The sequence below is a fragment of the Bicyclus anynana genome, chromosome 1 (assembly GCF_947172395.1).
Source record: "Bicyclus anynana chromosome 1, ilBicAnyn1.1, whole genome shotgun sequence".
NCBI classification, from domain to species: Eukaryota; Metazoa; Arthropoda; class Insecta; order Lepidoptera; family Nymphalidae; genus Bicyclus; species Bicyclus anynana.
In genome coordinates this window covers 1614577-1640091 of record NC_069083.1, presented here as the reverse complement: position 1 = coordinate 1640091, position 25515 = coordinate 1614577, and the positions used below count along the sequence as shown (strand labels likewise).

Here is a 25515-nt window from a genome sequence, read left to right as displayed (position 1 = left end):
GAACATAGGCTACTTATTATGACGGAAAAATCCATGGTTCCCGCAGGATTTCAGCTACTATTCTATAGCTATTCTATATCTAGAGCTAGATCAACAGTCATGGCGCATATTTGCGGCGCGAACACGGCGGAAATGTTATAAGATGAAATGACATGCTATAAAGTTAAATTATATCTTCATGAATTTTTCTTGATGAACTTTTGTTCGTAAGGATTAATGTCATGCCAAAGTTAATTCTTAAATATCATAACTTGTTTGATATAATTTTTTTACTTATGAATATTTAACGCGGCTAACATACAAACAAATAAACGAAGTCAGGCTTTAGTATAGATAGTAAATGCTGAACGTAAAGCTACCTATTACCTACGTATTACCTATATGACCTGGACTATATCGGGACTATTGTCGTACCTGCTCCTAATTAGTCTAATGATATTGGAGTGTTTTGTGTTGGGCAGGGTAAAATAAATAGGCAGTCTTTTTTTCCGTTTAAACAGAACAACAATTCCTCGTATAGTCTACGTAGACATTATTATATATATATTAGCTTACGTATACGTAACCTTGGCTGAGTTTGTTGTGGGCTCTTCTCGGACCGAGGTGCATTTGGAACCTTCGTACTCGAACTTTAATTCGAACTTTAATTTTATGTTTTCGACTTCAATTACCACCATTAAATCATGACATAACTTGTAAACTAAGCCTAATTGAAATAAATGAAATTTGAATATTTCACGAGGAACTGTTTCATTTAAAATCGGAAAAAAAAATAATGATAATGCTTATTATCATTTGTTTTTTTTTTTATTATCATTTGTTTTTTTTTATTATCATTTGTTTTTTTTTATTATCACTTGATTTTAAAATCTGGTTATAAAATATTAACAAAAAATGCAAAAAGTTTACACTGCCGAAACCCGGGATTGAACCGGGGACCTTTAGATCTTCAGTCTAACGCTCTCCCAACTGAGCTATTTCGGCTTGATAGTGTGCGGTAAAATTTTGTACCAGAACAATCTGGTTTTTGTTATTAGTAGCGACATTCTTTAGGATAATATTTGCATTCGATAAAATAATTATTGTTTGTAAAATTAAAGATAAGATTTTATTAAAGTTTACACAAATTTTATTAAAGTTTACAGTCTTTATACAAATGGAAGTTTACGTTAAATGTTGTTTTCGTTATTTTCCCAGGTTTTTGTGTTATTTCTTGAATTTTATCTTTGTATGTCGAGTGGTTAGAGGTGTTTCGAGTTTTTATAGATTCATGATAGAAAAATTTTAATAATCCAAAAAAAAATATAACTTAGTCATTCTAGGGATTTTTCCAATAATGTTCAATTTAGTTTTAGATATCCATTAATTAAGGCACATATCCAAAGTTAAATATATCCAAATATATCCAAAATGCCGGTGTAAATTGGATTACTGCAGCAAAGAACAGACATACTCGGGGTGAAATGGAGGAGGCCTTCACCCGTAGAGGGGTCCGTAATGAATAAGAAAGAAAAAATCAACTTTTGTAAACTCGTTTTGTTATTAGATAGAAGCAGGCGTTACTTTACGGAAGTTCATCATGATTATATAATGATTTATTTATTTTGCTATCATCCGCGAAAAGTCGACGAACCCATGCGACAACGTCACCCAGGTCCGACAAAATACTCTCTACGTACGTTTCACCCCGAAACCGGAGCATCCTCAGGAGATGTTGACTCTACAACGTGCAATTTGCACGTTGTTTATATAATCATTTTGTTATTTTGTGCATGCATATTATTTGTTACATGATTCTTTATCGAAATAAAAAGGCTATTATTATTATTATAATTACGGCACACCCTGTATATAGATAGATGAATTCGCTTGTAGGCGATTCTCCGATGCGAGAAATCGACGTACGTAAAGGACGAGTACCACCGGCTGAGGAGCAACAGCGTCGTGCACAGCGCCATGGAGATCGCCAAGGAGGGCCGCATAGAGGCGCTCACCTGCCTGTGGCCGCTGCTCAGGAGCCTGCCGCTGCAGCTGGCGGTGCTGGACAAGCTGCCGGAGACCCTGTACCCCATGGACTACCAACACCTGCTGCCCACCAAGGACCCCGTCGCTTGGTTCGAGAACAAGTCGCCCATCAAGATACAGCCGTCGGAGCACGAGAACGATTGGTGTAAGAAGGAGATATTCAGGTGATTTTATATTTACTAATTTTAAAACAATAAGGTTGATTATTTGAAAATTTTACTCGAGTGAAATCGGGGGCGTCTGTATAATGTTTTCTTGCAAGGAAAAATAAGTATGCTTTTAAACGCCAATTTGCGGAGTAACTAAATAGTAGTAATTACTACTACGAATAGTAGTAATAGTCTCTGCGCTATCCGTGGACGGACAGATAGTCGGGCATGGCGAAACCATAAGGGTTCCTTGTGGATTACGGAACCCTTATAAGACTTTGACCATTAATAATCTAATCTAAAATCTAACGCGCTTATAAAAACTGTTGCTATAGAATCGATGTTTCATTGTTGTTATCGTTTTCGTCGTGTAAAGAGCTCCTTAAAAATGCCGGTTTGTGTAGTTGAATTGCAAAAAAACGGCCAAAAACTTGTAGTTTAGTAAAAGATGGAGTAACGTTTCATTTGTAAGTATTTCTACCATAATTTTATCAAATTTGTAATAAAAACAATTTCTTAAAAGAATCGTTTCTTTTGACGGAACAGCAAAAATTCGATCAAGTAAACGAACATTCTATGTGTATATTCTGTGGATAGTCTAAGCGATGTGTTGGTCGTGTAAAAGTCTGTGTAAAAATTACGCGTGGGGCGCGGGGCGCTTAATGGTAATTGATATATTCATAAAACCCTCAGACCGATTTAATTCAAGAATTTCACGCGAAGCAGAGTTGCGGGCGTATATATTATCATCATAATTATAAGTGGAGTACGTCCATTGCTAAACATATAGGGTCTCCTGTAAAGGATTTCCCAACAACACGGTTTCGAGCGCCAGCATCCAGGCTCCCTGCGTTCTTCGTTCTTCGACCCATTCTTCATTACGATAGGATGAAGATAGTTCTGGTATATCCGTGATGTAGGCTTACAGGTGATTCTATATTCTCCCCTAGATAAATATTTTTAGCAGACTCAGTAGTGGATTACTAAAATAAGAAAACCAATGTCGCACAAAAATTATGATTCACAATATTTGTCAGGACAACTTAATTAACAAATCAAAACCTAGAATGGAAGAGAATACCTTGAACAGTCCTAGAGGCTTATGACTCCGGAATCCGGATGCAGGTTTAAGTATCTACCTATCCCAAGTAACCCATAAAGAATTACATTATTGTGTAATTCTTTATGGGTTACTTGTGATAGTGAAATGTGAACGGCTCGGACGCAACGAGCATACTGAAGCCGAGCGCCTTATATCGCAAGTCGTTTCCAACCGATCGATACCCCTCTCTAACTCCCTACTCTTTACGGGAACAACTACTATTCCCTACAATATATATATTCTTCGTCAGATCGATATGGAGCTCAAATTGGTCGGAAGACTCGACACCGGAGAACGAGACGGCCAGCATGGAGAGCGACCTGGCGGCGTGGTACGAGAAGCGCGCCAGGGACATCGAGGAGCGCAGCGGGCTCGTCTCCTACTCCCTCGCCTTGGTCTCCATCGCCACCGTGAGCGGCGGCGTGGAGAAGCTCGACAACATCATATTCCACCTGCTCACGCTCGACACGCTGGTGTATGACATCAACGTGGAAGGAGTCACGCTGGCCGAACTGGAGAAGATGTCCAACTTGGAAGTGTGCAAATTGCTTATGAAGATGGTATGTGTCTTATGGTATACTTGTTGTCACAGTGGTCGGATTACGAACTGTTCGTTTTCTAATAGCGTAGCGGACGCCCTCGACTTCGTCCTTTAGAAAAAAAATCGGTTGTCTGTAAAGACGGTTTACTGACGATAGTTGATCGCGACAACGTCAGAAAATACTGATGGAATGGTTGTGTTTTTCAAAAGAAAATTTCAATTAACGTATTTAAAACAAAAAATAAATAAAACACTGTTCCTTTTTTCTAAAATACTGTTTAATAATCTTCATTGACCAGAATATATTTTTTTTCTTGTAAAAAAGTTGGCAACCATAGAGCGAGGGAACGACGTATGACGTCATCTTTTTTCGAGTTTGCATCTGACGTTGACGTTGTCACGTCAAAAAAATGGTGAATTAAATGGTGAAAACCGCATTAAAATCCGATGCTTAATTTAAAAGATGCAAGCTTACATGATGAGCTTCAAAATGGCGGGAAGCGACTAAAATTAAGATTGATTTTTATATACAAGAGATATATTAGTAGTAGTAAGCAACTTGTATCTGCAAAAAGCTGTATGTTTGAGACAGGCCTTCAGCTTCTCATTCCTGTGTTCTAATCAAAATCGGTTAAGACATACAGGCAGAGATGTGATTTATTTGAAATACTTCTATTTAAAATGGAAATACAAAATGCAAAATACCTATTTTGTATTTTGCATTTAAATGCCTTTTAGTAAAAAGCATTTTGTATTTTATTTGAAATACCTTTCGAGATGTATTTTGTATTTTTAATATTCATTTCAAAATGCAAAATACTTTGTGATTAAGTTTAGCCAACATTAACAGTCAAACAAAACTACCAATATAGGCGCCTGCTAGCCATGCGCGCCCTTTTTAGGGTTCCGTAGTCCACAAGGAACCCTTATAGTTTCGCTATGTCCGTCTGTCTGTCCGTCTGTCCGTCCGTCCGTCCACGGCTTAGCGCAGTGACTATAATTACTAGAAATCTGTAAAGTATGAGCGTGAGTGTGTATATTAAAATGTAAACAAAGTCATATAATAAAATCTGTAAATAATAATTTTTTAGGTTAAAATTATTAATTAAAAATAAATTATGAGTTAATTAAAAAGGTAAAGCTGTAAATAAAATAACGTAACTCAGAGTCTGTTAAAACTAGAAAGTTGATATTTGGTATGGATATGCACGCATATTAATTACGTCTATAAAGTAGTAAAAAGAAAATTTGAAAAAAAGTTGTTTTTGGGGTTCTTTCCTACATGCAAAGTGATGATGAATTTTTTATCTTCTATCATATGGTGTGGGGCACCGTTATCGGTATTTTTGTGCATTACATAAGGAATTAAACTGCTCATTTAATCTACGGAACTCACTCTGCGCGTGGCATGACACGCTCTTGGCTGGTTTTTTATTTTTTGGTTAAAGTGCGCGCCCTTAGTCTTGACGAGTGACAATGTCACACGAAAACGACGAACATTATGACAAACGTTTTTGTTCGGCTCGGCATTGTGTCTCTATTTCTCATGATAAATACAAATTATCTGTGATTTGGTCAAAAGGTATTTTATTTTGAAAAAGTATTTTGAAAATACCTATTTTGCATTTAGCATTTAAAATACCAAACGCAAACCTATTTGGTATTTTGCATTTGAAATAGTAAATCTCAAAAGTATTTTGCATTTTGTATTTAAATGCTTTTTTAAAACCATTTTGTACATCTCTGCATACAGGCTGCTTAAAATTTTTGTAATATGTCCTGGATCCTCACGCAGTCATCAAATCAACATTTTATTTTACCGCTATTTTAACATGATTAATATATAATCGTACTCTAAAATAAAACGAGCACTTTAGCACCAGAGTTATATTAATTAAACATTTAACCATATTAACATCACTTCACAGTATATTTAACCGATCATTACTACATCAAACTGACTTAATTATATTTCGGATAAACACAAAAACAACAACAACAACACTTTCACAACCTAACTTCTTTAGTTTTACACAAAATACTTTAACGTGAACACTTGTACACCACGACAATCGATACTCAACTACTAAATTATCAGAGGTCCCGACCGCTTCAATTGCGACCTCCCACCATCTATCCCTTTACAAACATTCACTATTTGCGGGAACCAATAGCGATGCGACACGAAGTCAAGCCAGTGCTGCCAATTTAATTTAAGTATTTTTAGTCTATGTTAATCTTTATTAATTAATTAATTTTAATCTAATAATAATCTATTTATTAAAAACTAGCGGACGTCCGCGTGAAAGTCGATGTGAACTTTCAACTACCCCTACCCTACTTTACCCTGCCCTACTCTACCCTATCCTATCCCTACTCTACCCATTAGGGCTGCACACGCGACGGAAGCTTAAAAAACGGAGTAACTTCTTCCGTTTTCCCAACATTTCTCTTCACTGCTCTGCTCCTATTGATCGTAGCGTGATGAAAAGTATACTATAACCTGCCCAGGAGTATGAAGAACAATTGTACCAAGTTTCGTTAACATCTGTCTAGTGTTTTTGCTTCTATAACGAACATACAGACAAAAAAATTACTGATTGCATTTTTGGCATCACTATCGATTACAAATCACCCCCCGATAGTTATTTTGGAAATATGTTTCATGTACAGAATTGACCTCTCTACAGATTTACGTGAACTTTTGCTAAGGGTCTATTGCCGCTGACAAAAGTATACAGGCGGAACGGCATCGTGGAATCGTAATTATTTTACTGTTCCAGTCGACTCCAGCCACATTCGTATCGGATTTGAAGCAGTACATGATCCCATTCCTGAAGCGATACGAGATAATGACGCGCCGCATAGACTACTGCCTCACAGGCCTCACGGAGTTCCTGGAGAGCATCAGCGTGGATGACCTCTCTAACATATTGTTGGTGAGTATTTTCACTCGGAGTAGGACTTCAAAAATAACCATATTTTTTAAAATATGACAAGTATTCCAACTAGTCTGCAAAGACTGTGCTAGGAGTGGGTACGACAATACACCAACGGGGTGAGGATTGAACCACCCATCGGTGATGAGTCGAACCGCTCTTACCGTTGAACTATTGAGTCTTTTTGAATTGATAAAGTTGCACCCTCATAACTCGGAGAGCATATTAAACTGTTGCCATTATCATTTACATCTGATAGTGATTTTTGTAGTCAAACATTGTCAAACATTATTTCAATAGAATAGTCCCTGTTGTGATTGAATCTGTAGCCTTAGATTCAGTGGCGTGCACTTCATACATGCATTAAAGTGCATTAAACTGCATACCCTAAGAGTTGTCTTCTTAATGCTTGAAGATTTTTCCAGTTTGCTTAATTTTCTTACTAGTATACCCTGATCGACAACCTTATGCACGCTACTGCTTAGATTCTATAGCGAGTTTTAAAATATACGAGGTCATTTAAGCATTGCATGACTGGTCAATATATTGAATTATTTATTTATTTACAGATATATCCTTTAATATTATTGCTCATAAATTAAGAGTGTTACTGTTATTAGACAAACAACAGAGGGATACTGTGTATAAGGGTTCCTTTTTCGTTTTGAGTTATAAAACTATAAAAACCCGGCCCACGGGTATTCATGTTTTGTTTATGCAGGTACTGCAATCTCACAAAGACTTTGAGCTGGACGTGCGCACGCACCTGGAGCTGGTGGAGAAGTGCCTGTTCGCGCACACCGGCACCGAGCAGCTGGACATGGCGTGCGACTTGCTCGACACAATACTGAAGGAGACGTGAGTACAATCTCACAAATACTTCCGAGCTGGACGTGCGCACGCACCTGGAGCTGGTGGAGAAGTGCCTGTTCGCGCACACCGGCACCGAGCAGCTGGACATGGCGTGCGACTTGCTCGACACAATACTGAAGGAGACGTGAGTACAATCTCACAAATACTTCGAGCTGGACGTGCGCACGTACCTGGAGCTGGTGGAGAAGTGCCTGTTCACGCACCCCAGCACCGAGCAGCTGGACATGGCGTGCGACTTGCTCGACACCATACTGAAGGAGACGTGAGTACAATCTCACAAGCACTTCGAGCTGGACGTGTGCACTCACCTGGAGCTGGTGGAGAAGTGCCTTTTCGCGCACACCGGCTCCGAGCAGCTGGATATGGCGACTACCTGCTCGACATTATACTGAAGGAGACATGTACAGTATTTATACTCGTATATTTTCTCATGTCTCTATCTAATACCAATCTTTGGGCTTTTGAGTAAATATTTTAGGCAAGAAGTAGAACAGTGTACTTTTTGGACAGGTTTTTATTGACATACTATAATGTAGACCTCATGCCCGACAGTTCCAATAACCACTATTTTTACCCGACTGCAAGACGGTGTAAACGTATGTAATATTCTTCATATCAGATTTGCTATACATTTATATGACCGCAATAGTCGTTGTTTCGCCTTCGAAAGCAACTATACTGAATTATAAAATGCAATTCAATTAAAAAAATAAATTTTTCTATGTTAGCCTACGAACTTTTCAGCCTACCTAATATAGCCCACCTAAAATTGATACTCCGGCAGCGTTATCTAATTAAGTGCACGAAACTAGCGCTGATAGTTAATGTCAGAAGTCAAAAGTAAGGTATCATTGGAGACTGGAGGGTTAAAGTGCGGGCGTGGCGCAGTGACGATTGACTTTTCAGTCGTACTTTGTCCCCCGCACCCCGCGCGTTTCTGCGTGAACTGCGTGTGGCCGTTTATTGCGCCTTGCGTGTGCATGTCGTCCAGCGCTAGACTTATACGTCGCTAGCTATAGCAGTTTGTCTCCCGCAGCGACGGCAGCATTTCATCGACATCGCTGCTGCGGCGCTGCACGGAGCTGCAGCGGCTGGTGGCGGGCAGCGAGCGGCTGGCGTGCCGCGGCGTGCGCGTGCCGCCGTGCGAGCTGCGCACCCTCAACCTGGACGTGCCGCGCGCGCACAAGCTGCTCGTACGCGTCGCGCGCTCGCTCGCACAAGCCGCCGCCGGGTGAGACGAGCGACATTGTACCCGACATTACAATAGAAGAAATACGAGTATTTCTCTCTCTTGTGCTTGTAAAATTGTCGCTAAGCTGGTGACATTGCAACTCCAAAATTGAAAATAAACCTAATTAATCCCTGTAATAGATACATTAAAAACTACTCTAAGCTTCATATTCCATCTCTAAAAGGAGGCCTGACCCCAGTGGCGTAGCAAGGCGTGGGCGAAGTGGGCAGGCGCCTACGGCCTCGCACACAAAGGAGCCTCGCGGAGCCACAAGGTACCGCGCGACCATGCGAGGCCCCTGCAATAACACTATAACTTTAACCAATTTATAAAATATTAGTAAAGATATTCTCTTTCAGTAAATCAAATTTCTTCCATAATAAATGTATGCGTAGGTATATTATATTAATTGTATTGTATTATTGATATAAACGGCTTTAATTAATATAGCACTACATTTATCTAAAGGAGCCTTCCTAACCGGTGGTAGAGTCTTTACAAATAGTCAAACTTGAAGTTTCAAAAGTGCTTGTAAATTAAGCCTACTTGAAATAAATGAATTTCGAATTTGAATTTTGGATAAATGTGCGTTTCTTTGAAAAAAAAAATAGACAAATGAGAACCTGCTCTATTTTATCATCGGTTAAAAAAGGGGCCTCGCAGATGCGTTTTTGTCCACGCCTAGATTTGCACACGCTACGCCACTGCCTGGCCTTGTAGACAAAGCGGCGTGCACCATGCTTTTCACTAGGGTGTACAAAATGGAACTTTCCCTTTCCAAATCTGGTTTGTAATGAGTAGTTCAGTACTCAGGGCAGGCAGTGCATTAATGCATTGTGACGTGCACGCTACTGATTGGGCCGTTAAAATAGGCTGATAATTAATGAAACATTCCTGTTATATAGTTATTTGCATCTTTTAACTATATCGCCTCTTACGATCGATAACATCTAGAGTGCGCTGTTATAGAAAATAATTGCATATCTTACGCCGGTTTCACACGGCAGTCTAGTTTTGCAGAACTGGCTTTTTACTGTATCCTGCATAACTGGTCGCTGTATTCACATGACAGTTCAGTTTTGCAGGATTCAGTAAAAAGCTACCATTCCTATGCTTAAAAAACAGTGTCCAGCAAAAAACCGCACGCAAGAAGCCGTGTGAACACTGCTATTGAAATATATGTGCTTTTTACTGGACTACGAATCCAGTTTGGACTGTTGTGTGAATGGGGCGTTACACTGAGTAATGCTTCCTTACTCAAAAAATTAGATAAAACTTTAACTTCTAGTGGAACACTTTCTTGGTCTGCCTTGCTTTATTGATATTTCTATGGAGCCGTGTGTTACTCTTGTTCGAAGCGGATATGTGATACGATGTTGCCTGTTACTAACGACGAAAACGTCATTCACTTCATGTACACTAAACAATTGTTAAGTTATCGATAACATAGTCGCGTTCCAGCTAATCTTGTCTGTCTCCACTAATCATCATCAGAAAAAAAAAATCATCATCATCATCATCATCATATCAACCAATGGCCGTCCACTGCAGGACATAGGCCTTTTGTAGGGACTTCCAAACATCACGATACTGAGCCACCTGCATCCAGCGAACCCCTGCGACTCGCTTGATGTCGTCAGTCCACCTGGTGGGGGATCGACCAACACTGCGCTTACTAGTGCGGAGTTGCCATTCCAGCACTTTGGGACCCCAATGTCCATCGGTTCTTCGAACTATGTGCCCCGCCCATTGCTACTTCAGCTTCGCAACTCGTTGAGCTATGTGGGTGACTTTGGGGTTCTTTTGCTGATCTCCTCATTTCTGATTCGATCACGCAGAGATAGTCCTAACATAGCTCGTTCCATCGCCCGCTGTGTCACTCTGAGCCTTCTTCTGAGGCCCATAGTTAGCGACCAAGTCTCAGAACCATAGGTCTTCACTGGCAACTCGCACTGTTCGAAGACTTTTGTCTTCAGGCACTGAGGAATTTTGGAAGAAATCAATAACAGGCAACTGAGTCACATATCAAGTCTTGTCAGTTCCAAAAATTTTTGTCAAATAATTGAAAGTAACAAATCGGTTTGTAGTGCAGAGAAACCATTGCAACATGACTGGGAGGAACTGCTCCAAGATTTACTTGAACTGCGCATTACGCTCTTCGACTGCATTACTAGAGAGGAATGCTACGAGGTAAATATCTTATTTTAACATTTGTTGACACTTCATTACATAAGGACATTATAGAAGTTCCTAAGGTTGCCTGGTAGAGATCGCTACTAAGATATAGGCAAGACTGCCTTTTACTTCTTATGTTTCTGTTTGTTTTCTAATTATTGTGGTGTACATGTACAAATAAATTGTCTCTAATTTGGTGGCATTAATCTTCGGAAAATTCAAGATTCCCTCTGGCGATGCCCTATTTAGCTTATTGCATGTTTATGATTTTATTTTTTATTATTAGCATGTGTATTTTTCAATGTACTTAATTATTATTTAACTTTATTTTGTTATAATATTATTGCTTGAAACTCTATTACCCCCCTTCCGACCCTCGCGGGCCATCGGCAGTGTTACGAACGAATTTACAAAGCTGTATAAATGTGCACGTTTGGTAGATCTACGTGTCGGCGCTGCTGACGTCGGGCGACGCGTCGACCATCCGGTTCGCGTCGGACGTGCTGTCGACGTCGTCGGCACCGCGCGCGCCCGACGCCGGCCGCATCGCGTACAGGCGCAGCGTGGAGATCGTCTCCGCCGCCGCCAAGGAGTACTTCAACTCCGCGTCATCTCTCAGTGACCCAGCTTTGGAATTGGCTAAGTAACGTTACGCTTCGATAACTAGAATAATGGGAATGACAGATCCGATCGACAACTTGATCACGTGTCCTGTCGATAGCATATTTTTAATAGACATTTTTTAATTATCGAAGCGTTTTTGGCGATCGTAGGAGTATCCACGTGCCTGATAGACAATTTTTTTCTTAAATTTGGGTATGATACTAGTCCTTTTCTAATTAGTCTGAGGGGGACACTTGCTCAGTCCAAGCTACTTTCTCTTTTAGGCGAGCGGGAGGTTGCCAAAAAAAAATAGCGGACGGGGAACTGAATGATTTTATGTATTTTTGTACGCTGAATCAGATAATTATTTTGCTTTAAAGCAACAGAGAAAAATGCATTTTTCATGAAAATCGCAAAAAATAACTGGATAACACTTAGTGCACGTGGTCGGTGTGGCACCTTCTAAACTTCTTTTGCAACAACTTCCCGCTCGCTTATTAAAGGTTTACTTTTGATGTAAACAACTACGAAGTTTTATATAATTATTGACAGATGACAGACGACCAAAAAAAATACGATACTTTATGGACACTGATGTTTTTACTGGTGTTTATTTTGTTTTTAACGTTTATGAACTTTTGTTTACAAAAAAATAATAATTTATGGGCTTAGTTTCTGTACAGGTCGTAGACCTACCATGCCTGTTGAGATGAAAAGGGTTGCAACTTCATACTTAAAATGAATAAATGATTTATTGAGCAAAAAAACATTTTTATACAGAATAGGTTAAAACGGAACTGTAAACACTGCAGGTGCTGTTTGACACTCATCATTGAAGAGAACGAAGAGATACAGAGAGAGCTGGATCTCATCGCTGCTCTGCCGATGCTGGCCGCCTTCGGGCTGTCGATACTTCCAATACAAGGTAATTAACATTAACTGGTTTCGTATCATTCCTAATATAACATTTACTGTAACACTTCTATTAAATTAAATTTTAAACTGTAATATTTGTTATTGTCCTGTTTTAGCTGTCCATTACAAAGAAATAAATTAATAAACAACCACAAAAGGTCAAATTCTTCTGAGCCTAATTTATAATGCATAGGGATTTAAACCTCAAATTTCCTCAAAATGGAGTTAACTTTGATTAATAGCATTTCGGTCCATTTTACTTCGAAGAACATTGAGGTTCAAATATCAATCCATATTTATGAAGATGGGTTAATAGTATAATTAAACTCGAAACAATCGAAGTATACTAAAGCCATACTGGATGTGCACCGTTTACTAACAAGACAAACAAATTAGGCCGGCCGCATACACTCGTTATCCGCGTTGTTTCCTAATCCGTTTTCGAAAAACCGAATGCGTGAAATCAATATAAAATACATTATTATGCCGTACATTTATCATATATTTTCGAACGGAACAAATTTCGCGTGTATGTAACGAATGCGAGCCCTTGCGTTAATATACATTCTGAATGAAAAAAAAAAAAACGAACGGAACGGAATTCCAAATCGATATTACGCTTGAAATGAAGGTAGAAAACGCATGAATTTACAACTTAATTTATGTATTGTTTTTTCATAAAATTTTATTCAAAATATATTAATTACTATCTATATTTAACTGATCTAAGCTTATTATTTTCATTAATTCAATTAACAATAAATTAATTGTAATTTTTAATTTGTGGATTGGTAAACAGTACACACCGAGTAAAGCTTAAAATATAAGTCTACTGCCTCCTCTTATGAGGGTATTCCATCCATGTTGCAGTTCGTCTGTGCGAAGACAAGATGACTCTGATAGAGGAGTGCCTGCAGGCGGACCCCGGCGCCTACCTGGCGAGCCACAAGCTGCTGAAGCTGGCCCACTTGCTGCGCATCCCGGGGGACCACCAGATGAGGTACTACTAGCTGACCCGGCTGACGCAGCCACATACAGCTCTAGGGTGGAAAATACACTTTTGCTTTGTTGATAACACAAATTGCCTTGTATAAAGATACTTCTTGGTTAGTGAAATGTGAATGCAATATGTATATTATAGTTAACATTAGTGATGTGTGCTTGTCAGGGAAGGGCAGGTGCTCATGGCGGTGGGCGAGCGCGCGCTGCGGGCGGGCGCGGCGGGGGGCGCGGCGGCGGCGGCGGCGGCGCGGCGACTGGCGGCGCTGCGGCACGCGCCCGCCGCCGAGCTGCTGGCGCGGGTGGCTCGCCACGCGCACGCGCACGCCTCCACGCCCGACCGCCGCGCGCTGCTGGCCGCCGCGCTCGCGCTCGCGCCGCCCGACCAGCTGCACCACATGCTGACGGCCAGGTACGGCTGCCTCTGCTCGTCGCCCGCAGCTCCTCGGGTGGCCGAGGCGAGCTGCCGGCGCGGGTGGCTCGCCACGCGCACGCGCACGCCTCCACGCCCGACCGCCGCGCGCTGCTGGCCGCCGCGCTCGCGCTCGCGCCGCCCGACCAGCTGCACCACATGCTGACGGCCAGGTACGGCTGCCTCTGCTCGTCGCCCGCAGCTCCTCGGGTGGCTCAAATCACTACAAAAGTGTTATTCATTTTTACGGGGGCAGATCAGACAATAAAACTTCTTCTTGAGCTTGAATCACATTTATAACATAATATTTAACAATTATAAAATACACTAATCAACAAAAAGATCGCTCTTTCTCCAAACATATTACAAGACTTATCACCGCATCGTATCTGCACATCTTTACCACAGGCCGAGACCAAGTTATGTAATTCATATTATAGATCATTCACAACAATTTAGTAGTATAAAATTTGCGTTACTTATTAACAGATTAAGCTTGGAGCTGGAAAGCTTGCAGCAGCTGGGCGTGGCGGCGCGGGAGGACTGCAAGCTGGAGGCGCGCTGGCCCTCCACCGACGATGAGTTCGCCGACGCCATCACTACGGTATAAATTTCTCCTTTATTAGTATTACAATTTAAATTAGTTTCGTTGAATTATTAATTGAATTACGTCATAACTCACAAGATAAAATTCGATTGATGTTGTTGTTTCAGCCTGTCATAGAGAAAAAAGATTTAATACCACCGACGCAAGAGAAAATGCCGCTGCTAAACTATTTACTCGTCTCCTTCCAAAACAAATTTACTTTGAGGTGAGTTTTACAATTCTCCTGTTGTTAAGTAGGACAAATTGTGAGGTGTTGTTTATAATCGTAATACGTATATTCATTATTCATATAAAATATTTTAGTATTATATTTGGGTGCGATACAAGTCCATAGCTAATCAGTCTATGTCGCGCTATACGCAGCGGCAGCAAGGCCGGCAGCCCGGAGACGGCGGAGCGGCTGGTGCGCTGCGCGGAGTTCTACCGCTCGCTGTACCCCGCGCACGCCGCGTGCGCCGCGCACTACGGCTACGACCGCTTCGCCGTGCCCGACGACCTGGACGCGTCGCCCGCGGGCCAGGCCGTGCTGCGCTGGTTCTACGTGCAGAACTGCTTGGAGAACGAGGACGCTTGCGACATGGAGACTGAAGGTAGCTCCACGTTGCGTCACTGGTTCCTTTCTCTCTCCCTCCCTCATACTTTTTAGCCGACTTCAAAAAAAGGAGGAGGTTCTCAATTCGATGCGTATGTTTTTTTTTATATTTGTTACCTCACAGTTTCGTCATTTTTTAACCAATTTTGAAAATTATTAGTATAGTACACACAGTAGTCCTGGAAACCGGCACAAAATAAGTAATAAGAGCGGCGAATTACTAACTTTCCGGCGTCCTGCAACGTTTAGACCGCAGCCGGGGTGTATGGTGCGTAATTTAGGGTAAGTGGTGTTAAGGTAGCAATCGGTGTTGTGTGTCTCAACAAACGCGCGCAGGACGAGCACTTCAAGTCCAGATCCCTAACAAAACCGGCAGGTTTGTACCACACCGCACCAGTAGACAACAAATAACGAATGAAAAAATAAGTCAACGAACAAAAAACAGCGCGCAACCCGCAGGGAGGAACACCAGCAAAATGCGGGGCAACAACAAACAATAGGTACTTATTTTTCGGCTTCCGTACTTCACGTTTATCAAAATCACACGGAACAAACTTAATCGCGGCAAATTATTTCTCGCGACCAAAACAATGAACTTCGCGGCCAAGAAGCGTCCTTTTTTTCCGCTCAAGTAACGTGCGTTCCGCCTCAAGACGAGGTTTTGATTCGTGGCGTACGCGACCGCAAGCACCGCTCGCTTTGCGCGCGCCCCCGGTGCCCGCGCAGGCACTTGGCTGATGTGGATGGGCATTCCTCTTTGATGTAAAACACTTTTTATCCATTAAACAGATGGGTGAAGGTCGTTTCTAATACAGAGCTTCTGTTATAGTTGTCCACAAGTGTGCCGAAGAGATCCTGTACAAAGACACGCCGCTGAGCGTCGCGTGCCTGCTGCGCTCCATGCAGGACTACGGGCAGGCCGCCGCGCTCATGCAGGCGCAGCACTCCGACACGGCGGTCAGCGCCGCGCTCTACGCCACGCTCATCCGCTGCAACTCGCCCGAGCTGCGGGACAACGTGTACTTGGCGCAGCCGCGGCAGGTAGGCCTCACATGCGACTGAACGACGAATCTCGTGAAGACAAATATACAAGTGTCAAAGAATTGCAGCGCAACCGGCAATATCGCTATCACTTTCGTTGAGACGAAGAAGTTGGTGGAACTACTCCGCCGCCATTGGTTGACATTCTGTCTATTACCATTACCCTACCACGAGATATGTCCGTTAGTCATATTCTAGGCATCAGGATGACTGAGACCCTCACTGTGGTTCACAGGTCTGAGCTCACGGGACAATATGAACTTAGCGAAGCGAGGACGATGAATCAGATTGATCGAAAAGCTGATGCAAATCCTCTGAATGAGTTTAAAAAAAGATTATTATTAAAAGGTATTTCAGCATATTGTCAAGAAACTTGACAATATGCTGAAATACCTTCAACGTAGGTTCGCTCTAACCTGGGATCTAACATTCATATTCAATTCACACACTTATCACATATTCATTTGCTATGAAAAACTGAGACCACGCGGTGCAATGTGTTTATTTGTTTTACGCCTATATCACCAGCAGTCACTAACTTTCGAACCGAAATGCTGCTTTGTGGTTTACTATTGCCACGGTGGCAGAATATCTTTCCTTAATTAATATTATAACAATGGTTTAGTAAAATAAATTGAGGGTAAAATGCACTGCTCTTACGTCTCTTGCAAGTATAGAATCTCTTCTTTTCATTATGGTTCTGAACATACGTCCCTATCCATGTCCCTTTTGCCATAGAAGATTGAATGGTACTAGTAGCACTGTTAAATTGTTAGCAAGGAATACGTTTTGGTGACACAGATGGCGTACATGACGCTGGGCCGCAGCAACGCGTCGGACGAGCAGATGGCCATCATCCGCCAGTGCGTGGAGAAGCTGTGCGCCATCAGCGAGGTGCACCGGATCCGCGAGCTGGGCCTCAACGTCAACAGCCTGTTCTTCAACGCCGACGCCGACTACAGGACGGAGATCATCTACCGGCTGGCCGAGTAAGGGATGACATATTAGACCGGGCCGTGTTACGTGTACAAGGTCCGCATGGGGATTTGCAACGTTGCTTATAATTTGATTTTGAAACCTCAACAGTACATTCATTCTGTAAAGTTACAGCGCTATGACATCGTTCATTTTCGTGACAACTTTTATTTTAGTAACATTTTATTTTTGGCATCCTATAAACATAAAGTTCAAATTCAATTAATACGTGTTATAGACGAAAAGTTCGTCGACGAGTGTAAAAGACTGGAATCGCACACTAGTTTAAGGCCGCTGCTATTTAATATCCTCTTTAATAACTGGATGCGCGTCACGATATATCTCGTGTAGAGTCGATTGAGGAAAAAACATATTGTCAATCAATAACGGTGACAAAAAATACCGCTTTCTCTTCCATCACATTACACCGCAATGTATCTCTCTCGTCATGAGATATTTGTGGTGCGCATCATCATGCATGTCTTACAGGTTAAGGATTCAATTCTGAGAGTCCCTAGTTCCCATCCCCGCCCGCTGACTATTTCCGGACCCACTCCTAGCAAACTACTTGGGGTAACAACTTAATTTGCTCAAAGGGTAAAATGGTATAAATGGTGGTATAGTTGAAATGTTCCCAGGTATTCGTTGGCAACAGAAATACATCATTTTTGTTGCCAACGAATACCAAAAAACATAAATATTTCCTTATTAAAACAAACGCGATTATTGAATGCCAAGTGAATCGAATTCAATATTGAATACTTGGCCAAGTATTCAATATTGGAATAGCCTGTATTCGAATACTTGAATCGTGCTTCCACATTACTTGACCAGTAATATAATAATAGCTCGTTTGTGCAGTGAGGCTATAGTTACGAATGTTCCCGTAGGTCGGGCGGCATCGAGGCCGTCCAGCTGGCGTGCGGCATGGCCAGCAAGTACGGGCTGGACTGCATCGACGTGTGGCTGCACTACGCGCTGGAGACGGAGGCGCGCATCGAGCCCGACACGCTGCCGCCCGCTGCCCGCAATGCGGAGGGGGTCGCTCGGTATGGCGCCTTACACAGTTTACTTCCACAAGCACAATAAACCATTGCATTCATAAAGCACATTTTTACAACAGATTCAAAGGGGAATGCCCACTGGCCCTTACAATGTCGGTCCAAGGAACCCAGGTTTACCCGTATAAAAGTAAATGGACATGATAGTATGATATATAAATCATACTAAAGGATCTATTAATTAATTGGCTTAGTAAAAATATGTTTCTTGAAGAAAAATGTGTTTTTTTTTTATCACTCGTCTAGGGCAATATGTTCGCCGGTGTATCAAAGCGGCGAAATGACATTTGAAGTTGTATTATTTGTTTTTTGTTACCAACAAGCGTAACAAACAAACCAATTATAAGTCTTCATAAAATATTTTTAATCTCAGGCTGTATGATCAATGATCTTAGCGTGTCCCCGTTGTAGACAAATTAAAGATGAATAAAAATGTCGTAACACGTTGTAGCAAACTTTTTTTGATAAAGTAATGATTTCATTATTAAAGTAGAATTATCAAGTTTTTTTCGACATAAGCAAACTGTCGGCTGGTTAGGGTAGGCCTGGGCCGGGGATGGGCATTCTCCTTAGACATGTGTTAAGATAAGCAAGGTATGTGTAGTAGACTCGTTGTGTATTTTTAAATCATCATTGAGCGAGATATTGAAAATAGGCATTAATTTTACACTGCACTGTCCTTCCGACGTAATTAGGTACTAGAATGACTGTTACTATTGTTCGCGTGTGCATCTCTACGCTATTTAAACCGCTAACGTAAACGCATAATTAAATCAGTCAATTACCACTGTTTAATCAAGAATTACTAACGGGGAATGTGAGTGGTGGACTTTGGTGGGAAATGCAACCCTTATGGAAGCGCACGCAGCAATCCGTCAAAGGCCAGCCATGATTCGTTTTGCCGGATCTAAATTAACTTACAGTCTCAATTCCGCATACACTACCAAATTCCCACCGTTAATATTAAAATGAAATCGTCAAAATGTCGTTTTTAGTATTCGCGACGCCATGTGGCCCGCCGTGCGCGGCAGCGAGCACGCGACGCTCATCGACCTGTTCACCATCCTCAAGAACATCGACGACAAGGCGCAGCTGTGCGGCCTGGCGCTGCCCGACCACATCAAGCTGCTGAAGAAGGTCAAGGCTGCTTCGCCAGGTTTGTGCTCACACTTCTTAGCTGCTGGACGTATACAGCGCTAGGCTGCTCCTGAAAATTCGACGTCATGCGTCGTTCCTTCGTTCTAGGATTGCCAACTTTTTTTGCAAGAAATAAAGAATATTCTGGTATATGAAGATTATTAAACAGTATTTTATTTATTTACTTCGACGTTGTCACGTTCATCTATCGTCAGTAAACCGACTTTACAGAGTACAGACAACGGATTTTATTTTCAATATATTTTGTAATAGGTACGCAATTGTTGTAAAAGTGAAAAGTTTAAAAAATGAGTGATACGAGCGAAAATTTAACTTAAATTGTATTAAAATAACAAGTAATTGACAGCGAATTGGATTATTTACCGGCAAAGTCGAGAGAAAAACGCCTAAAAGCTTATGATATCTTCATGGACTTAATAAGACTAACTGGGCTGCGTAATCTTGACATAAAAACGTAACGTAAATATTTCTTATGAACTTTCAGATCTGGACTACAAGCTTCTTGTAGAGGAGCCTGCGCCGGAAGAGTTCTTGTCCCACATACTGTGTATCATGAAGCCGGACAACGTTGGGCTCCTGACTAAACTGCTGCGCACGCTGCCGCCCGCCATCAAGTTACCCGTCCCCATCAACGCTCTGTACACCATGTGGCTCACCAAATACTTCTTTAGTGTGAGTAACATTCCTAATTATTTTAATTTAAACACTCCGTTAGGCCTCATGTAACATAACGGTGTAGAGACGTGGACTATTCAGGCCAGAGAAAGACAAAACTATTCTCGCCCATCTACTCTGCTTCTGCCCTATCAGGCGATGTTTCTGCGCTTGCCCAAACCCCCCGGTCCCATTAAGGAACCGATACGGCATTAGAAAAAAAAGAAAGACAAAGAATTGATGCGTTCGAGATGTTGGTATTGGAGGCGAATATTATGTATGCAGTGGATTGCAATACCCACAAATGTGCCAAGGTTATTCCGAACGGCCCTCTAAACCGAGGTCCGAGTCTCACAAAGGACACCCTTAGAGAATCGTTCCGTCCTCTGTCTTTTTTTCAGCCTTCGGGTCTCATCAGGCGATGCTTCCGAGCTCGCTTAAGCCCCCGGTGTCGCCTTAGTGGTCCCACATGGAGCCATCGGCCCTTACTCAATATGAAAAGAAAAATCAATTCTGTCACACCTTCAAATTAAAATACATCTCTCAACCATCTGTCTACAGCGCATTCTCAGTTATTTTAATCATTGTCTATCGCAAGATGACACGCTTAGATCCTTAGTCATGAGGGACCGACTAGAGAGAGAGTAGGCCCAAAGATATAATTTTGATAAAGATTTCCTTTCCAACTCCGGACCATTCATCTTCCCATTCAGATAGAGATTTCTCTCGCAGTTCGAGTGACGTTAAATCTTCTTAACGATCACTGATGCTTTAAGGACTCCTTTTCTAGGCTTGTTGTAAAATGACTCAGTTAATTTTTGTGCTTTTTTGAAGTCTCTTCTACTTGCTTTCCCTAACTAAAGTTATCGAGTCAAATCTTGAGATATTTGATGTATTCTTTCAAGGAAACTGTTGTATTTTCAAAAAGTCGAGGATACATTATGAATTGCCTTAAGACCGCCAACCCTTCAGAGCAGCGTGGTATTGCTTTGCAGTTTCTATTAACACAGGCGGATGATAATGTTGATGTATTTGTTGATGTTGTTTGATGATGTGAACCGTGATAGCCCAGTGGTAATGACCTCTGCCTCCGATTCCGGAGGGCGTAGGTTCGAATCAGGTCCGGGGAATGCACCTCCAACTTTTCAGTTGTATGCATTTTAAGAAATTAAAATATCACGTGTCTCAAATGGTGAAGAAAAACATCGTGAGGAAACCTGCACACCAGAGAGTTTTCTTAATTTTCTGCGTGTGTGAAGTCTGCCAATCCCCATTGGGTCAGCGTGGTGGACTATTGGCCTAACCCCTCTCATTCTGAGAGGAGACTTGATCTCAGCACTGAGCCGAATATGGGTTGATGATTTCTTGATGTAGGAAGGGTCAGGGGACAAGAAATGGATGCAGGCTTGGCGTCAGTGCGCCAGCTACTTCAACAAGTTGGCCAAAGAAGAGCTGCTCAAGTTTGTCGCGGCCACGTGCTTCTCTACGGAGGCTTTGCAGAAGTAAGTCGTTTTTAGTATTATTAGTATACAAGCAGACGCCGCACGTGGGTCCCGTTCCCGGAGGAATCATCATCATCATCATAATTTTCAGCTGATGGACGTCCACTGCTGGACATAGGCCTCTTGCATGGACCTCCAAGCATAACCGCTCGAGCCGCCAGCATCCAGCGGTTTCCTGCAATCCGCTTATATGCCCGGAGGAATACAGGGCTAAAAATATAGTCTATAGCACTCGGGGATAGTGTAGCTTCCCAACAGTGAAAGAATTTTTCAAATCGGTTCAGTATTTTCAAATGCAAACAAACAATTTAATATTTCCTCTTTATAATGTTAGACTGTAGATGTTTCTCTTTGCGCCTCAGCTCGTCTGAGGAAGTTCTACTGTCATGCTGGTTCTGCTGTTATGGTTGCATTGAGTGCGGTGTAAACTAGACAGGCCACAAGAGGCGTAATACAGGTTGAAGGGCGTAGGGCACATTGTATTACATACATGTTTCTTGAAGGCACTGCGAAGAATTGCTCTGTTTATGTATTAGCGACCTTTGATGGATTTGCTTATCATCATCCTAATTGGGGTCCCAAGGTGCTGGAATTGACCCATTAGCATTGTTGGTCCTTTCCCCACTAGGTGGACGGACTACATTCCGCAGGGCTACAGGGAGCCGCTGGGTGATGAGGTCTCAAGACTATGGCGTTTGAAAGTTTAAAAAGAAAAGAAGCCTTTGTCCAGAGGTGACAGTCCATCGGTTGATAATGATGATGATGAATTAAAACTATATTATAGCTGTGTCGAAATACCGAAGCAGGAAGTTAGGAAGGAGATACCACAACCAACAAATGCATGGTAGAACTTATTTAGTGAATCTGTTTGTTGTTAAACGCCAGCTATTCTCTTTGGTTGAATGCTGACATGTTCCCTCCCGCAGAGTGCCGTGGGGCACGCGCAGCTTGATGATAATGCAGGCCGTGGACTACTGCCAGCAGGAGCAGGAAAATGACTTCAAGTTTAATAAGAAGTGAGTTTTTTTAGAAAAAAAAATTTGTTTATCCTTAGTAAGTTATTTTGTTTAACCATTTTAAATTTTAATCATATCAATCAATGTACCAATTTTCGTGAAAAGTAACAGATTTTCATGAAACATTTGCATCTCTAATTAATTATATTTAATCACATAGGGTGATATTTTTAAAATTTTAAAATCAAATTAACAATGTTTTATATTTTTAACCGACTTCAAAAAGGAGGAGGTTCTCAATTCTTTCAAAAGGCTTTCTCAATTCAGAAAGCCTTTTCTTCTAATGCATGTGTGAGTTGAGGTTTTAGCATCCACCTTCCCCCGTGATCACTGGGCCGATGTTGTTAGCATTACTCATTGGATGAAAAGTTGGTCATAGACTAGAGTTTTGTTTTGAACGTTGCAGCGAACAGACGTGGGCACAAATAGGCCAGGAGCTGACCCGCTGGGCGCGCTTCCTGGAGAATTACCATTCTTCCAGCGTGCAGGCAATCATCGAAAACAGCGGCCTGCCCAAGGACCATTACTGGCCGTGAGCTCTTACGTCATTTTCTATATTTTTTTCACCAATGCCATGCGAATGCGATAGATGCTTTCTAATTGTCTATATACTTCTCTGTCTACGGTTAAAATATTCGTCTCTCGTTTTACTTTATTATGAGCACTAACATTCTTTTTTAAATAAAGAGGTGATATATTATCGACCAGGACAGGGACTTATATAACTCTTTTGTTGCGGTGAGACGAAATACTCAACGACAATTTCTGATAATTTGCCCAACTATAAGCCGCTAAAGATACTTGTATGGTGTGCCAGTGAGCTGGAGAAGAGCCGCGGCGACGTGCACTCGGCGCTGGCGGCGCTGGCGCAGGCGGTGCTGCGCGGCAGCACGCGCGCGCCGCCGCTCGCCTCGCTGCTGCAGTGCCTGCACGTGCCGCTCGACACGCGCCAGGTGTTCCAGCACATGCTGCACTGCACCGTGCAGTGCGTCGAGTGAGTGCCTGCGTGTGCATTTGTTTGCAATGTCGTTCAATGTACAAAACATTTACTTGTGTTAAAAAACATTTATTTAATCGAGGGTACTACAACATTGATGAGTTCCTTAATGATAAAGATGCTTGGAGGCCGTTGGATCAGCTTCCACCTTCACACAGAAAGTAAAACTATAAGAAATGTAAACAGTAATTGTTATCAATTGTAAATTATAATACTGTATGACTTTTTCAAAAGAGCAACTTTCTTGCCGGTATCTTCTCAGAACCTGCCTTCCGAACCGGTGGTAGAATCTTTACACATAGTCAACTGACGTGTCAAAAGTGCTTGTAAACTGAGCCTACTTGAAATAAATGATTTTTGATTTTGATTTTCATTTTGAAACCAAGTCTCTACCTTGTTGTAAAACATTTGGATACTTCCACAACAGAGACATGGAGATAATGATAGCACGAGTGTCCCAGTACCACAAGGAGGGCGTAGAGTTCTCGGAGGAGTTCCTGGAGCAGACCATGAGCAAGGCGGGCGAGTTCGGGCTGCCGCCGCACAAGCAGCTGGGCCTGCTCACGCTGCGGCGCCGCATCAGCGTGCACGACGGCGACGACATGCTGAAGATCGCACAATCCAGCGTCGACTTGTTCAAAACCGAGTGGCCTGACGAAGAATACGCACAAAATTTAACAGGTGATTTTTTTTTTTTTATTCTTTACAAGTTAGCCCTTGACTACAATCTCACCTGATGGTAAGTGATGATGCAGTCTGAGATGTTAGCGGGCTAACTTGTTAGGAGGAGGATGAAAATCCACACACCATTCGGTTTCTACACAGCATCGTACCGGAACGCTAAATCGCTTGGCGTTACGTCTTTGCCGGTAGGTCTGGCTGGAGGGAGACTTAGGCCGTGGCTAGTTACCAAACTAGCCACGGCCGAAGCCTTCCACCAGCCAGACCTGGACAATAGAAGAAAATCTCAATCTGCCCAGCCGGGGATCGAACCCAGGACCTCCGTCAAGTAAATCCACCGCGCATACCACTGTGCCACGGAGGCCGTCAAAATCTGATAAGTGCAAAAGTGATATCTTATTTATAGAAGCATCTACCTCTAAAGTAGTATTTATTAGTATGTTATGTTATTTGACATCATTCACCGTGCCAAGTTATGTGTCCAACACAAGGAATTCCTTAGCTATATTAATATCTATCTCATGCTGCAGAGGAGAAGCTGCTGTCGATGGCGGGGCGGCGCGAGGTGTTCTACACGTTCTCCACGCTGTGCGACTCGTGGCGCCGGCGCCGCGCGCTGGTGGAGGTGCTGGCGTGCTGGCCGCTCACTCTGTGGTCAGATCTCTACTTGCACTTCTCTCTGGCTCTTTTTATCTCGCTTTCACTTACCTATTCACTTGTGCAATAACCTCTGACGTTGCAGCGAGGGCCGCAGCCTTCACTGCGAGTACTTGCGCGACTTGCTGATCAGCGACGGGCACCAGAGCGTGATGCTCATCAAGATGCTGTTGCGGCGACCCGTGCTGCGAGACGAGGTGAGTATGTTGCGAACGAACTCTTTCGAATGTAACTGTAGAATGTAGATGGTTAACCCATCTACATTCTACATTCACATTCTATATTTATTTCATATTTAGAATGCTGTAAAACGAGCATGCGTGGATAAATTGTTTTGCCCATTCATTACACGATTATCCGTTCATCATTCTACACCGCATCATCTATTTGATAGTCCTTTTATTTTTTATTCTTTTACTATTTATAAATCAGTGAAATAATAAATCAATATACCAATTCGCCTTATAATATTATACAAACATATAAAATCTCTATGGCGATAAGTACACACAAGTGCGCGCATCGGTCACGACCCGTCAGAAACGCAATCTCTGAGCTGACTTTAGTAGTTTGCATAAAAAAGTATCACGCTTTGATAATTCTGACCATT

The 25515-nt window shown here is 42.1% G+C and overlaps 1 protein-coding gene and 1 non-coding gene across 2 annotated transcripts in view; one reads left to right on the top strand and one right to left on the bottom strand.

Annotated features, from left to right (window-relative positions):
• Positions 1-25515, top strand: part of LOC112054224 (NBAS subunit of NRZ tethering complex) — a 36903-nt gene that overhangs the window by 9586 nt on the left and 1802 nt on the right. Inside the window, exons 15-40 of the mRNA XM_052883663.1 lie at positions 1876-2189; positions 3527-3836; positions 6601-6756; positions 7478-7614; positions 8666-8860; positions 9045-9134; positions 10948-11050; positions 11476-11678; positions 12451-12563; positions 13424-13553; positions 13722-13964; positions 14454-14568; positions 14679-14776; positions 14935-15161; positions 15993-16204; positions 17006-17193; positions 18070-18228; positions 19236-19396; positions 19883-20070; positions 21427-21554; positions 22481-22570; positions 22977-23102; positions 23388-23564; positions 23995-24248; positions 24779-24902; positions 24991-25102. Coding sequence (XP_052739623.1) covers positions 1876-2189; positions 3527-3836; positions 6601-6756; positions 7478-7614; positions 8666-8860; positions 9045-9134; positions 10948-11050; positions 11476-11678; positions 12451-12563; positions 13424-13553; positions 13722-13964; positions 14454-14568; positions 14679-14776; positions 14935-15161; positions 15993-16204; positions 17006-17193; positions 18070-18228; positions 19236-19396; positions 19883-20070; positions 21427-21554; positions 22481-22570; positions 22977-23102; positions 23388-23564; positions 23995-24248; positions 24779-24902; positions 24991-25102 — 4353 coding nt within the window. The remainder of the gene's footprint in view (positions 1-1875; positions 2190-3526; positions 3837-6600; positions 6757-7477; positions 7615-8665; positions 8861-9044; positions 9135-10947; positions 11051-11475; positions 11679-12450; positions 12564-13423; positions 13554-13721; positions 13965-14453; positions 14569-14678; positions 14777-14934; positions 15162-15992; positions 16205-17005; positions 17194-18069; positions 18229-19235; positions 19397-19882; positions 20071-21426; positions 21555-22480; positions 22571-22976; positions 23103-23387; positions 23565-23994; positions 24249-24778; positions 24903-24990; positions 25103-25515) is intronic.
• Trnaf-gaa (transfer RNA phenylalanine (anticodon GAA)) lies at positions 912-984 on the bottom strand. Its single transcript has one exon. It is a non-coding gene; the product is annotated as a tRNA-Phe (tRNA).